At 39.2% G+C, this 16,854-nt stretch overlaps 1 protein-coding gene across 1 annotated transcript in view; it reads left to right on the plus strand.

The window, feature by feature from the left end:
• Nucleotides 1-8,006, plus strand: part of htra3b (HtrA serine peptidase 3b) — a 17,995-nt gene extending 9,989 nt beyond the window's left edge. Inside the window, exons 5-10 of the mRNA XM_032544466.1 lie at nt 5,304-5,498; nt 5,647-5,679; nt 5,850-5,964; nt 6,048-6,105; nt 7,251-7,346; nt 7,469-8,006. Of these exons, the coding sequence (XP_032400357.1) occupies nt 5,304-5,498; nt 5,647-5,679; nt 5,850-5,964; nt 6,048-6,105; nt 7,251-7,346; nt 7,469-7,637 (666 nt within the window). The 3' untranslated portion in view covers nt 7,638-8,006. The remainder of the gene's footprint in view (nt 1-5,303; nt 5,499-5,646; nt 5,680-5,849; nt 5,965-6,047; nt 6,106-7,250; nt 7,347-7,468) is intronic.
• The last annotated feature ends 8,848 nt before the right edge of the window (nt 8,007-16,854 follow it).

The following is a 16,854-nucleotide window of genomic DNA, read 5'->3' on the forward strand; positions in this document are numbered from 1 at the left end:
TATTTTAACTCCAGCAATCCTACTCACTCACTCATTTACCTCTTAAAGTCTGGTTAAGCTGTTAAATCTTCTCACCATCAACCATGGTAGGGTGATGGTATGGCTTCACATCTATGGTATTTTTTATTATTATATTTTTTATTTGTGTAGATTTGCCAATAGGGAAACAGTGCAAACTCCACTCAGAAAGACTCAAGTATTAAATTCAATAAGAACTTGTTTTAAAATTTGAATAAAAGGAATTAGGGAAGTACCGGAAACACTCTAATCTGAGAACACCAAGATCTGTAAAAAGAAGTGACTCATTCTTGGCTGTGGTTTTTTGTCATGACTTTATGGAAATGTTCTCGATGTTTTATGCACTATCTCCCCAGAATTCAGCCATCATTTGTTTTTTTTCTTGGAACACTGTCAGATCTCTGTCAGAATTTAAATGACTTATCGTTTTGAGCAAACATAAGTTTGCCAAGTCACAGATATGTCAGTGGAAGAGGTTAACTACATATGTCTTCTCTTTTGGTTTGAGTTTGTTGTACAATACCGCTACCAAATATTTGTTAACATTTGCAATGAGTGTGTTTTGTAGAGGCTTAGAGCTAACATTACACTAACATGCTTCAATGGTAGAGGTGAAGAGGATTTTCAAATTATATACAACACAGGTTCAAAACCCATTAAAACAAAAGCAAATGTTTTTTTTAGATAGGAAATTCCTTCAACATGTTTGTTGAAGGACACATATCATGTTCATTTTCAAGTTCATACTTGTATTTTGGGTTTCCACTGCAATTTATTTACATGCTTTAATGTTAAAAAAAAACACATTATTTTTCTTATACTGTCTGTCTGAATAAACATGCATTCACCCTCGGTCTGAAACGCTCTGTTTTAGCACCTGTCTCTTTAAGCCTTACCTTGCACGGCAGCTGGTTTCTCGCAATATCACGAGATTACGTGAGAGAGAATTGAGGGAAAATCCATCTTTGAAGTAATGCTTCAGTGTCTGTACCACCAGCTTACTGAACCAATCGGCGTCCTGCGAAGAGCTTCTGGCAGCTACGGGTGCCGTTTAGCTGTGTGAGCCTGCCAGGTAATTTGTGCCTGCCCTTTTCCAACAGTTTCCAATGACTGCTTCTCAGATGGTTGTGTGTAACAAAACATCTGGCGCGTCAGGTTACTTTAAGCCCCCCTCCCGGGAAAAAAAAGAAGTTTGCTCTGAGTAAAAAGATGGTTCACCTTTGCAAAGGTAGTTCTCAAGCCTTGGGTGGACATGCTCAAATTGGTGTGTGACATAAGACGGGGAGCCAAATCTCAATGGCTTGTTGAATCCCATGTTTTCTGAACAAGGCAGCCCACAAAAACTTATTGAGTTGTCTTATTCCGCAGTTTGGAGGTTGGAAGGCCCACATGATACCAAATGTATGCGCACAAGCCCTGTAAAGTTACTTTTTTCTTTAATGATATGTCCTCTTTAATCCTCGAAGATGAACTCTGGATAGTAAACAAAACAGTGTCTGTTTACAATGATGACTCCACAGTGTAGCATGCACTCCTGGCCTCCACTAGCACTCGTCGCAGTAAAACTCCAGCAGATTAATGATTCTGTTTTGGCCTTTGTGTGTGCGTGTGTGCGTGTGTGCGTGTGTGTGTGTGTGTTCACAGTGTGTGTCGTGTATCCAGGTTCACAGTGGTGTTAATACTGTAGGGTGGGGTAACGGTCCACAGTCAGAATGAAAACCTCCCCCGGGGTGATACTGAATACTTCCAGCTTGAGTGTACAGCACATCCACATAGCTCATACCACCTCAGGGATTATAGGGTTTTTTTCTTAGTTAGGTTAACTCCCAACTGAAGTTGCATTAGTTTGCTGATTTTACCAGACTGGACTTTTCAATAATATTGTTGAGATTTAAATCTTCATTTAGCTTCTTAACACCAGATGCCAAGCTATGTGTCCTGTATGTATATATGGATCGTTGTAGGCTATAAGAATACTTTGGAAAGATTCAGGTTTTGGTTAAAAATTGTAAAAGTAAAGCCTCCCTTCCAGGAAGCCAGAGGTGTGCAGTCATGACCTGGGACATTTTTCAGAGATTCACTGGTGCTCCTTGTCCTACTCGCAAAATCATTCAAGGTTTTGCGAGTATGGAATGCCTTGGATGCCAACTGCGCTCAACCATGGCTGTTGGAGGTAGGGATGGCACGTTCCTTAGCTGCGTGGTCTCCTGAAAAACTGGGACCATGTCTAACCTTCAAAGGCACACACTAAAGAAGCACTTGGACCACGTTAGGCTGGACAAAAAAGCAGATGCAAGGTGTAACCATTCATCCCCTAAAACACCAAGTATTGAAGATTTATAAGACAAAGTTGTGCAAGTTGTTGCTGTGTTTGGCATTGAACCAAACTTACACAATTTGGCCAGTTTGAATTTTATCAAACACAACACTAAATTCAAACTGACCACACTGAAAGGCAGGACTGTGTCCCATGTTTGGTTAGGTTGGTACACACAGGTTGAGGTTAAGCAAAGATAATGATTTGGTTTGGAAAACATTGTGGTTTTGCAGATATATTCTGTATAATTATTTAGTAATTATGAAAATATGTTCATTAAAAACATTGATCCATTAGCAAGCTTAATATCTTTCTACCACGTAGAGGCCAAAAAATTATAAATGCATCTTTACATTTTGAAAAAAGTGGTGTACGGTGGTGTTGCAACTATTCTTTCCATAAAACTTGTTCCAACAGTTCAATGAAACTATGTTTAGACTGAAGACATACCTTTTTTATGGCTGCCCCATTCCACAAAATGGTAATATTCTAGATGCATCATTTCATAAATATTTCCCCTAAATTTGTCTAGAGAGGATTATTTGGTGTCTTTAGAAAATTTTCACTAGAAATTAAAGCTATTGCTGTGAGTTTGAACAGTACTTGACCATAAAAAATGGGATTGTCGAGATGAAGACACAGATGGGTGGGTCATTTCAGTGCAAAAATATCTTCTTTCAAAAGCCAACATCAGTTGAACCTCAGTTGACATCTCTGCATTAGAAACAGGGGAGGAGTAAGAGAAAGAGAAACACAATCCAGAGCGCTCCACCTTAAAGAAATCCTTTCTGCTCATTCCTTCTCTCCCTCCATCACACCATCTGTCTGCTGGGAATGTGTTTCTACTCAGCTGCATTAGATCCTTCACTTCGTCCACCCATGTTTTCATCATATGCCCTCCCTTTTTCTTTTTCTTTTTGTATATATATTGTACAGAATATGGCTGCATAGTGATATTTTAGGCTATATAGTTTTCAAATGTATTTTAAGTGATTTTACTTTTTTTGTTTTATAGCATTTTTCATTATCATCAGGCTGTCATTTATGGTTTTCCACTCATTATCTACTTTGTGTTCAGCACGTTCCACACATGTTGGAATTGTTGATTGTTGGTTGTGCGAAGGTTTGATACTCTCTTTTTGCCATACTGGACACTGCACACTGGATTCTTGGAACTGTTGTATTCGCCACATGCATTTGGTCTTTTTTCCTTGAGTGTGCAAAATGTAAATGTCAGGTTTCTGGAACGAGGTCATTTTGGGTGTATGCTAGATTAATGAGCCGAGGAGCAGCGGTTACACAGCTGTGAAAGAGGTTGGACCAGGAAGAAAGAAGTGCAGACTGATGGAAAGCTTTTTTGTTCTTTTGCTCTATGTCTTAAGATTAACATACACATTTTACCATTCACATGTAATGAAGTGGTCCTCTGGAAACAGTCCAACAAAAGCACAAATATCAACAGCAGACAGAGCTGAACAATGAAAGTTATTATTACCTCTATAGTCTTTTATGACTGTACTTTAACAATATTTTTTGGTATAAATATCATCCTATTAATTAGACTCCTAACAATTAGAAGTAGGTTTACACAAAAGTCCCAGTACTGGCCTATTTCAGGCTCTGGTCGAATTAACCTGCTCTCTAAATCCCATGTGCTTAAAAAGGAGAAATATATGTTTCTGATGTCATAATGCCCGTGCTTGAATTACTTCAGCTATCTATCTAGATGAAAATGTCTTATGTCATAGCCCATTAAGTAATTTATTTTTGAACTGTATTCGCATTAGACAGTGACATCATCGTTCTGTTATAGCCAACACTAATAGCCAGAAACCTAACACACAGCAACCTGCTACACAATCAAAAATATTATCTTTCAAAATTATTAACAAAAGATTTTAAATATGTTATTTTTGACTGGAAATAAAATGACTGATATGATTTCTATTGGACATGTAAGGCTTGTCTTTCCTTGGTTCCATCTTACTTATGTATATTATGCTTCAGTAGTATTTCTTTATGATAAACTGTAAATAGACAAGATGCAACCAGAAGGGATTCCTCCATGTGCTCCAGTTCAATTTGATTTATAGTGTTAAATTATAACAGAAGTTATTTCAGGACAGCTTTCATATTGAGTAGGTCTAGACCCCTCTCTATAATTTACAGAGACCGAACATTTCCCCATGAGCAACGGTGGCAAGAAAAAAAATCCCGGCCATCTGCCTCGACTGGTTGAGAGAGAGAGAGAGACACACACACACACAGGGATGCACCGGGGTACACCCGGATAGCACAACACAAAAATAATAATAATAATAATAGTAATAATAATAGTGGTATAACTTATAGTACCCAATGGATGGCCAATACATATACTGTACATGTCAGCACTAAAACTAGTTACTATATAAGTATTTTGTTAGTTTGGAGTCTCAACATAAATGTAATGTACTTACTGTTTTCTCTTAGTTCACTACTGCTTTTATTGCTCTCATCAGCTATGTTTTGTTTCTTTGTATCTTTGTACTCTGTGCTCTGTGCTCTGTTCTATTTTTTAACCTGTTCTGCTTTTTGTTTTGTTGGTAATTTTTTTACTTCTGTGCTGTGTCTGGTTTTGTACTAAGTTCTGTTCAGCTTGAGTTGTTTTTATTTCTTGTTTATTTGTGTTTTAAAAAGCTGTTATTTTTAACATTGATCCCTGAGGACTACAGATGAAAAATAGCCTTTTTGCTCATTTTGGCATTTTCAACCCATGTATAATAAAATAAAATTAATAGCAGTGACAACAGCAGTAATGGAAATAGTCTAATAGTGATAGATTTCTTAAGAACTTTCACATTTCAAAGCATGTTGGGTGAATTAAGTGTGAATGATTGTGCTTTCTTGTTTATAAATGGTTCCCCCAAATATCCTATATCGTCCTACAGTGATTCCTTACCCTTTGTCTGTTCTTGCCTTTTCCTAGACAAAACTTCCTGTATTGTTTCTGGGCCACAGTGCAGACCTGAGACCCGGGGAGTTTGTTGTTGCAATCGGCAGCCCCTTCGCCCTTCAGAACACTGTCACCACTGGCATCGTAAGCACCGCCCAGAGAGATGGCAAGGAGCTGGGCCTTAGGGATTCCGACATGGACTACATCCAGACGGATGCTATTATCAATGTGAGAATATATCAAGGCAGAAAACATGTGCTCTGCATTAAAAGTATTGTTAAGCAGGGTAGTAGGTTGTAAAAATGTCACATTGTAAGGTGTTTGAGCAGTTTGCTTTGCCACAGTGACCTACTGTTTTTTGTGTTTTCCTTCACAGTATGGGAATTCAGGAGGACCTCTTGTTAATTTGGTAAGCTTTTGGTTTCATACCTCCAAGCTTATCTGCTGTACAATACCTCTCTCTGCTTGGGTCTGATTTTTAACTTCATGAACAGGAACTCTTATTCTTGATAACACCAAACTAAGAAACTTTTTTTCTGTTGTATGGCCTCACAATACTTCTGTGTTTCTGTATTTAAGGATGGTGAGGTGATTGGCATCAATACCCTAAAGGTTGCAGCAGGAATCTCATTTGCCATTCCCTCTGACAGGATCACTCGCTTCCTTAACGATTCATTTGACAAGCACAGCAAAGGTGAGTCTGGTAGTGTTAGGGCTAGGATTAAACATCTATGAGTTTCTTGTTGAATATACAGAAACTAACTGAGTCTCTTTCAGATGTGAGGTCGATAAAGAAGCGTTTCATTGGAATTAGGATGCTGACCATCACACCAGTGTAAGTCTGAACTGATGATAATGATTACGTTGATGGGTTATGGCAAATAGAAAAAATAGATACGAATAGAATTATGGTATGATATATTATTAAATTAAATAATATCCAATTTTCAACTTTGTTCAAATACTTAACTGCTGGCCTTTTTTAAAGCATGTTAGATACTGCAACCACATTTGTACAGCTCAGAGCAGGTTACAGCACAGCATTCAAATCCAAAAGCTCTTGAAAAGTAGCAAAGGTGTCCCACAAGGATCCCTTTTGGGCCCTCTTTTATTCACATTAAACTGTACGTATTAGAAAAATTATCCCCTCTCTTTCTAATTTGTCTGATAAAAATGCATCTTTTATGCTTATGAGTTATTTATTGCATTGGCTCTCTCACAACTTTCTTTTAAACTGATCTAAGCATTAGTTAAAGCTCGTCTTATTGATAAAGTAATGTTATTTACGCATTCTAAAAATATGTTATTGGACCACCCAACTACTTTAACAGGCCCTGGCAAAACCATTTTTTTCTTATATGTTTTTAAGATTTGTCCTAAATGATTCTCTTTCATTTAAGCTCAATATTACGTGTTTTGTGAAAATTCTGAAGAGGAAATTGGGTTATTATTTTTAAAACAAGGCCTTTCTTAGCTTAAAGGGATAGTTCAGATATTTTGAACTTGGGTTGTATGAGGTATTTATCCATAGTCAGTGTATTAGCTACAGTACTGTAAATGTCAGTTAGCACGCCCCCAGTTTGGAGAAGCAGGCAGGAGTACCAACATGAAATTTATAGCTGTCGACGGGGCAGCCAGCAGCAGCAAAATGTATTTAAGTCACTTGAAAGTCACTGCTTTGCCTCGCTGAAATGAAATATTTTATACAAATAAATTATACATTTTATTTTTCTCAAATTCTAATTTTGGGGCATATTTTGTGTTATCTATCTGTTATTGTTTATATTTTACTTTTTGCATCCTATCTTAGTCAGGACACACTTGCAATGAGGATTATTTTGTTACATAAAGGTTAAATAAATATATACAGTATTTATACACCTTTGGTTCCTGAAATAAATTAGTTAAGTCTCACATATACTGGGGACTTTGGTAAGATAATGGACTTTTTTTGAAAAACTGTTAATGTTTTGGTTCCAGGTTAATTGAAGAGCTAAAACAGCAGAATCCAGATTTCCCTAATGTTACCAATGGGATTTATGTCCATGAGGTTGTTCCTCACTCACCTGCACAAAAGTTGGTTTACTCCATTCATTCATTCCTCAAACAAATGCAGCATACAGTGTTTTACTCATTTCTGAAGTAAAAAGAATGCTTTACCTATAACAGTCTCTCTTTGTCCCTGTCTTTGTCCCCAGAGGTGGTATCAAAGATGGTGACATTATTGTGAAACTGAATGGCAAACCTCTGATGGCCACAACTGACCTACAGGGGGCACTGCAGGAAGAGACAGCCCTACTACTGGAGGTCAGGAGGGACAATGATGACTTGCTCTTTAACATCGAACCCGACGTTATCATGCAGTAGACATTGGAAGCATTGCACTGCAGAGGTAGACCAACATCTAAGGCCCTATTTTAGTGAATAACTGTTGGATGGTGGAAGCTCTGCACCGTTGCAGTGAAACTTTGTCAAGGGCACACATCTTGTGATATTTTAACTGTACCAAAGTAAAAGGAGCCAATGGCCGACATTGTGCAATTGAGTTTGGTATTAGGGATTTACAATTGTGCCTTCCACATCCTCAGACCAGGTCAACAAATGCACACATGAACCTCCTAGAGAATCGCATAAACCCAAACCCCTTTTACTTTGATGATACATTTTCAACTAGTAAACACATTTGCTGGACAATTCCCTTAAAACATATGGTGTTAATACAAGACAATAATGCCTAAGTTAAGCAGCCCAATATGGTGCACATTACAAAAAGATAAAAGCAAAGTTGGTGAATTGATAACTGATAACTTGCTAATACACTTTTTTTTTAAAAGGTGATGATAGTGAATTAGCTTTTAAGCATTTTTCTGACTGAGGGACATGGTCATAAGCGTTCTACAAGTCCATCAAACTCCAATGACCCCTCAGGATCCATATAAGAGTAAGGAGCTGGTCCACTGTTTCATCGTACCATCCAAATTGCTTCTACTTTGATCTAATTTCTGTGGCTTGTACACAAAGTCCTCCTCCATCACATGAATCATGATCCACCCGTTTGGCAATTCACCTGACCGTCACCTGAGATAGATGCAACAAAGGTTTATTGCCGGTGTCTTAATCCCTTAACTTGCCCTACACTTGACCCCTGTGTCCTGGTGGGGCCAGCACTTGCAAGCCATGCCCTCTGGTCTTCCTAATCTAAATCCAGTCACTTGGAGTGGTTCAGGCTTCTGATTAGGCTGTCTTCAGCATGCCTCCCTTTAGAGGTGTTCTGGCCATGTCCAGTAGTGAGGAGACAAAGGGTCAGAGCAAGAATATATTGGAGGGACATATATCCCACCTGGCCTGCGTACACATTGGGCACCCCTAGGAGGACCAGGAGGAAGCAGTTGGGGAACAGGACGTATGGGCTTCTTTGCTGAATCAGTGGGTGATGAGAGTCACTGGCTATGGCTTATTGCCAGTTTGACCCAACAATAATGCACCAATGCCAACCTCACTGTTAATGATGAACAGAATTGCATTTAATGACAAAGAGGTTAATGAGAGTCCAGTTCATAAAGTCTTTTAGGTCATTATCAAATGCAAATGAAGTGCAATCTTAACAATTCAGTCTCCTTCATCAACTCTGCTTCTATCATTTGAGTTCCTTCCTAAACTATAGATTCTGAACAGTATACCAGCGTATAGTGTTAACATACCCTTTGTGCCTCGTAACCTGCACGTGGACTACACTTTGCACCACTTTTTTCATAAAAATAGGGTTTTAGTTTGGTCGATATTGGCCTTCAAACATCATCCAGTGCAGATACGAAGGACCGTCTTTCTTGACCTCAACTATTGAGTGCTATTTTTATAATTCTTTATTATTTGTACTGTATGTCAGTTGTATGATTAGAGGAGCCATTCCAAAGTGTTGCAGGAGGATTTTGCTAAATAGTTTGTAAACTCTCCAATGAAACCCGATTTGTTTTAGATATGAAAATGGTTTTATTAAAAGACAATGAATATAGTCCAGGCAGCTTCATCCCAAAACTGCTGAAAACCCTTTATTCAAAATGGTGAAACTCATGAACTCATATTAAATCTTTTGCTGGAAAAAAAAATGTTCCTATAACACCATACTAAGTGCTGTAGTACAGCTTGAGTACAGATGGATGAGAGGAGTATCCCAGTGGAGTCCATCCAATCTGAACCCAAACGTTGTATCACCTCTGGTTCTAATTGAGTTACTTGTTCTAGGTCTTAATCCCAAAACCCCTCACAAAAGTTATCAGACGGAAACATGTGTGACAGGCACAACATAAAGCAACCAGAGCTGCATCAAGTTTCAATTCAAGGGTCCAACCACACTCCAAAATGGCACAGCAAAAATATATATTAGTGCGGCTTACCATTTATTTGGCTTAATAAGACTACTAGCTAGATTGCTCGCTACCAAAACCAACAATTACTCTTTGTGCTCAAGCTAAGACAAATCCCAGACTTATCTCTGTACAGGACATGGAGATGAAATTAAACTGTTACATAATATTGTTAGCCAACAAATGCATGTCCCTTTTTAAGGGACCCTGCTATTTAACCTAGAGTAGTGAATAAGGAGTTTCCCAACGCTACATGCAAAAGTCTTTACCACAGCTTGAGAACACAATGAGGTAAACATTTAGCAGGTTGAATTCTTAATGGGCTGATTGTAAAATATGCATATTTATATTCATTTTAGGGTAGTTGCAAATCACCATGAGCTTCCATTGTAAGTTTGAGATAGTGCCCACACAGATTTTAAACATTGTCATGTAATCTATGGTTTATGGTTGGCATGACTCTTTATTGCTGTAATTTGTCCTTCCATAACCAAATGTGAACCACATGTGTGTTGATGAAGTTTAGATGATGTATTCTGTTGGAATGAAGAGCACAAAATGTGAGTGGATTTTTTTTATATAGTCTCACCACTGCTGCCGCTCTGTATCATAACTTTTGTGTTTTTAGAATGAATGGACTTTTATCACATCGTCAAATCCAAATGTTTACATGTAAGTTGCCAACAAGGCAATCTCAGCCTTTGGCAGTAGCTTTTTCCACCGAATAAAGTTTTGCCAAACTATCTTTGTTTTATTACATCTGTGTTTCCTTGATGGTTTGGAAATCCAGATTCTTCACCATTTTGTCCACATCTCCTTACCTTTTAAATCTAGGTCAAAGGCAATGACTCATGGGCCGTTTTTGAAGGAAATGTTTAGGACCGATTCGGCAGCAGCGGTACAATACCGGACTGGCTGAGCTCTCTTCATGGCCAGTCATAAACATTCCTGAGTGGAAACAAGTCTCCCATGCTGGAATATAAAAAAAAAAAAACACAAAGGAAACTCTTTTTGGGGTTCAGTGATAAAGTCACTGCAGACAGATGGTGAGTGTTTTCAGACATAATCACTCTTTCCTTCACAGCTCTTGACAGGTCATGAGTTTATTTTTAACACAGTGGGTAGTCTCGCACGGGGTCGTTGCCAACATCGTAGTTACTTACAAAAGTTTTAAAAAAACAACAACACTGACACACGTTCACATATTTCAATGCTAAAAGTGGGGCTGGTTACCGCTCATACTGATGTTGGGGGTATGATGAGAAAAAAAATGCAGCACAAAGTTATATACTTGTTCTTTAGGTTTTTATTGTGGCCTGGTACTGGTCTGCAGCCCTGTTGTTGGTAACCACTGTGTTAAAGGGTTTGTGTTTCAAACCACAATCTTAAGTGTTTAAAGTTGGTATTAAATTGAAGTCTTAGTCTTTTTTACTTTTGAACTCATTTTTTGTTATCCCTCATAGTCAAGGCCTGACTGTATCAGGCCCAAACATACTGAAATCAACCTCTATCAACAACAATAATCACCACCTATCTGTATATGTTTGTAATTACACAACAATTTGAAACAAACCCACCGCTGTATGTGTAAGTTTACAGAACGCTTTTTTTCATTTCCTGAAGTGTATCCTACAGCTGTGAAAAAATTCACAATATGATTTATTAGAGTGGAGTAACACTGACCTATATTCTGGATAACGTTGGGTTGTAGGGAACTGGCCCAAAGCCAGAATGCAAGAACAGCTTGAATGTTGAAGCATTCAAGCTGTAACCTGTTGAAGCAGTGAAGGCAGACCCACAGCCACCACAAACACTCTTTTCACCATGTGTTAGAAAAATGCTTTCTGCTTTTATCAACTACATTCAGTCATTTTCAGTTTTGTGTCTTTAGCACTACTATAAGACAAAGCCCCTTTGTTGATTGTAAAAGAAAAAAAAAGGTTATTATACTTTCACGTAAAGCCTAAAACACTTAATCATGAATTATGGTTGTGCGGAGGCTCAATGCAGAGCTTTCACCATAGCCTATGTAAGAAGCCTAATGTTTATACTTGCACACTGGTGTTTGCGTGTATCTGGTGTGTGTGTGTGTGTGTGTGTGTGTGTGTGTGGGGGGGGGGGTAGTTTTGATTAGTTTTGGAGCCAGAAGCGACTCTAGAGTCATATTGAGAGAAAAAAAGTGTCTCCTGTGCTTTCTGACCACGGTGGGAAATCTGTAGCAGGACAAGTTGACCCTCTCCTTGATTTCGTACATATGCTTTGTAGAGTTGGAGGTGTGCGGTCCCACAGGGCACTGCACCAGTACGGGTAGCCTGTGCTGCTGCTATCCAGTCCTTTATATAACCAAAGCAAAAAGCATGCTTTTTGTGGGTGTTGAAGTTCACCAAGGCTATTTCTTGTCACCAACTCTTCCCCAGACGCACCTGAGGAGTGGCGAGTGTCCAGTTTAGTGACGCCAACATAAACTGTAACCTCCAGTCTAAACTTGACAGTTGGCAGGCACATGTGATGATGTGGTTGGGGGGTGAGGGTCAAAACCTCAATATCTGAGGCCAGGAAGAAGATGGATTGTCACTTATGAATAAGGTACACCTTTTTGCCCCTAGCAATGGGGTTCAACTGCAGCGTTGCAGTTTTTATACCAGACTGTTGTGGTAATGAAGGAATTAAATAGGAAGTTCCCATGACAACCCAAGTGAAATCAGTAATCAGAGGTGCAGTGCTACGTGCTTCTCTGTGCTTCTGTTGGAGCAGGCGCCCAATAATAGTTCCATATCCCGAATTAGATTGGTTAAATCAAAAGTAAACTAGGAGCTACGCTTAAAAACCTAATTGGAATAAAAAAAACACCACTGCTAAAGCAGTACTAGTAAACGATTTGATATCACACAATCAAATTGATCTATTCTATGTTACCAAACATGGCTGTGCCACAAAGAATTTGTTAGTCTAAATAAATCCACTCCTCCTAGTCATATTAATACTCAAATTCCTCAAGGCTCTTGCCGAGGAGGGGGAGTTGCATTCATCTTTGAGTCGAGCCTCTTGATTAATCCTAAACCCAAGCTAAATTATAACTCTTTTGAAAGCCTTGTTCTTAACCTTCTACACCCAACAGGGAAAACACTACAGTCAATTATATTTGTTGTTGTTTACCAAGCTCCAGGTCCGTATTCTGAATTTTTATCTGAATTCTCTGAGGTGTTATCATCTGTAGTCCTTAAATCAGACAAAGTACTTATTGTAGGTGATTTTAATATTGTGGACATTGACAACAATAGCCTTAGTATTGCTTTCAACTCCCTACTACATAATTGATTTCAGTCAATGTGCATAAGGCCATTTATTTATTTTTTTAAAGATTTGTTTTGGGCATTTCAGTCTTTAATGGAAAGGACAGCTAGAAATGAAAGGGGAGAGAGAGGGCGAAGACATGCCGGAAATAATCCAGGTCGGACTCGAAACTTGGACCTCCTGCGTCAAAGCCTACACTATTTTGAATAGGGGTGCACCAGTCTGATATTAAGATCAGATATTGGCCCCCATATTGACAAAATAGCTGGATCGGGGACCGGAAAAAATTAACAGATCCATCCAGTATTTATTTTTATATTTTCCTCTGTTGCAGCACAACCTACGCCAGTCGTCAGCCGCGTTAGTTTGTTGGCTGTTTGCGATCTCTGCAAAGTAAATGTTTCAAGGGGGGGTGGTAGTACTGCAAAGTAAAATACTACCAATTTAATCAAGCACATCCAAAAGCACCATGCAAAATCAATACATTACATCTACGTTATTTTGTTTTAGTTAGGAAAGTCTGGTGCCTTTTGTCTCAGAGTCACAGCTATATTGAACCATCTATTCCAATAGCTGTAAGTAGTGACTTCATGAGCTTCTTTTATTTCTCTGCATCTGCACTCGTGTGCGGCCCTGATCTAACGGTGAATGCACCTGATATGACAGATCAGCCCGTTACTATCACTCCAGTTGTTCGACATGAGGGAGCCAAACGACAGCCGGTCACTTTACCGCAGTTTGAACCAATGTCAGTAGATTCATCTCTGGGTTTTAAGCTGGATGCCAGGTAGAGAGGGAGGAGAAGACCTATATCTAATCTTCCCTTTCTCGCCAAGATCCTTGAGAAGGTAGTTGCTAATCAGTTATGTTACTTTCTACATAGCAATAGTCTATATGAGGACTTTCAGTCAGGATTTAGAAAGCATCATAGTACATAGTACATTAAAGGAATTGCACTAAGCTGGTTTATTTTATCTGATCAATCTTAACTTGTTAATGTTAACAATGAATCCTCCAGGTATGCTAAAGTTAGCCCTGGCGTTCCACAAGGCTCAGTGCCTGGACCATATCTATTCACCTCATATACTTACTTGTTGTTCCGAGAGTCTTTAAAAGTAGAATGGGAGCCAGAGCATTTAGCTATCAGGCTGTTGTGGAACCAGCTCCCAGTCTGGGTTCGGGGGGCAGACACCGTCACCACATTTAAGAGTAAACTTAAAACTCTCCTCTTTGATAAAGCTTATAGTTAGGGAGTGTTTGAGCATCTGGCCAAGATGCCTGTTGGAGAAGTTCTGGGTATATACAGTATAAGTAAAAGGAGATCCAGAACATGCTGAAGAGATTATATTCTGTTTGCCCAAGAAACACCCCAGGGTACCCCAGAAGGAGCTGGAGGAACTGGCTGGAGAGATGGGCATATCGGCTACTTGGCAATATGCGCTTAGGTTGTGGTAGACAATTTAGTCGGACATGTCTAAAAAAAAATCTATTTCAGTTGTCTCCCTTGCAGTAAAGAGCATCCCTGTTTCCATGAGCAAACGTCCTTTAATTAGAGACCACATTATTCATTTGGGTCTAAAAACACAGTTTCAAACACTGACGATAACCTCAACATGGGGAAAGCAGACAAAGTTGTGCTGACTCGTTGTGTGGTTGGTTCAAACAGGCATTATGTGGGGATACAGGCTATAAATGTAACATGCCCGAGAAATGAATGAGTGTTGGCCTACGAGACCATGATAACAGGCTTTCACATGCTGCCAGTTGCTCTTTGCTTGGTTTCATGTGAGCCCAGCTTCAGGCTTCTGTTTAAAAACAGCTTGGTTTGCACTGAAAATAATCTAATATCTGATATACCAATTATTCATAATTGAAAATTTCAGTAGCTGGTCAGTCACATCTGTTTCTTTATCATTTTGTTTGGTTGAACGCAAATTGAAAGAAAGTCACTCAAACATGGGAAACCAGTAAACCGGTTTGTAACTTGCATGCCTTGAAACCTGGCAAAGCACACTGACTCAGTGTTAATATAGACATGTCATTATGTTGCTAGACATCCATCTCAAATATGTTTTGTCTTGTGTCATTTATTGTGTTGCTAAACCCACGTGTGAAATAGATCTGTGGAATGCTTTTTATGATTCATGCTCAATTAGAGTTTGGACACCTGCGCAAATCCATCCTAAGTGGAGGAAACTAAAATATTTCCAATGTGTTTAAAGGGAACTTTTTCTAAAGTGTTTATTTTTTTTGTCACTTCCCAATTACGTAGACTTATGTAGGCTAAAATCAGAGCTACAAAACTGGCCAGTCTCTGTCGGTCTCCATCATACCTCAAATTGACAAAGATCTCCCACGGTATACTTTTCTTGAATAATGCTGTATTGATGAGAGTGGTACTAAGTGTCATGGTTGTGGGATTTTTCTGTTTTATTCTGTTAATTCATTCCTTGTTTAACAGACAGTTTCCGCCTCTGGGATTGTCTGCTCTGCCCTGATGTGTCTCACCTGTTCATCAGCCCTCCGGTCACCTGTCCCTCGTTACTACCCTCGTTACCTCATTTACTTAGTCTCTGTGATTTCTTTACCAGTTGTCTGATCGTTGTCATGGCATGTGTCTTTGCCGGTCCCCGAGTCAGTCCCTGCGGCTCCCCCAGTGTAGTTTTGTTGCTAATGTATTTGGATGTTCCTTTGGCTAGTTCTTGAAACATTTCCTTTGGGTCGCTTTTTGTTGTAGCTGTTTTTGTTTAATAAACATTCAAGACCGTCACGCTGCCTTCTCCTCTTACCCCGTTGCATTTTAGGGCCAAGCCTGCTAAAACCTTGACTCTAAGCTTTTTGGTTCTCAAAAAATGAACTGTCCCAGTACAGAGACAGTCATAACTGTGCTGGTTCTAATAATGCCTTTTTTCAGAGAAGACACTAAATAATCTGACATGATACACATTGTTGGCTGTAACTCTTGCAAAAGATAATGAGTTGTTTCACAATGTAAAGTGATCTATTATCATTCTGGTGTTGTGGGTTTATTGCAGAGGTTGCAGAAAGACAGATCTGGAAACCTTGTGGGGACATTTTAAGTTTTTTTTTATTTTATTTTTTTAAATCTTTGCTATATACTGTATAACTAAGCGTCTGGGCTCAAATGTGAGATCCTTTGACGTGTCTTTAAGTCACTGACATTTGTAAAACATCTTGAATGTCTGTTTCTGAGTCCTTTTACATTTGGCAGAATGCTTTCTTCCCCCACTCCCACCCATGTCCTTCATCCTTCTCCCCCTCCTGCCTTCATATGTCCTCCCTTCATGTCTTATTCCAAGAAAACATCTTAATTTTGCCAACTGTCACAACCCAACCTGTAATTTGGTTTTTGGGCAGACGGCTGAGACTATAAATGGTGAAGGTTCTGGGTCTCTCAATCCGGTCTTGACAAACGAGTCAAGTAGTGAGTTAGCAATGTCCCACAAAAACACATTTCTGACTGGTGGAGGAGTAGAAATTGACATAGTTTACATTCACAATTCATGTGTTTAAGCAGGCTTCTCCCTCCACAATCCTATGGTGGGCCAGGTCAGGTTGTCGGGGAGATTCAGCTCTCCAGAGGCCAGTACTACGAATAAAGATCAACATGCCCTGGATGTATTTCAGTTAGCCGGCTTCACCTAACCTAGCAACCGCGGTCCTGCATAACCTGTAACAGGACAGTGGTTAACAGCTAGTTCTATCAACCCAGGGTTTCCCAATCCAGCGACGTGCGCATCCACATAAAAGAGGGCGGTGTTAGCGCAGCGTGATCAATTGCAAACATCTACCACAGCCACATAGTTAACATAAGAAGAGCATACTTCTAGAACTATAATCTGAAGAACACAGACATGGTTTTACAGGCAAAATGAAAATACAGTCGCTGCTTCCTAAAACAGGAA

This window comes from Etheostoma spectabile, chromosome 19 (assembly GCF_008692095.1).
Source record: "Etheostoma spectabile isolate EspeVRDwgs_2016 chromosome 19, UIUC_Espe_1.0, whole genome shotgun sequence".
Lineage (NCBI taxonomy): Eukaryota > Metazoa > Chordata > Actinopteri > Perciformes > Percidae > Etheostoma > Etheostoma spectabile.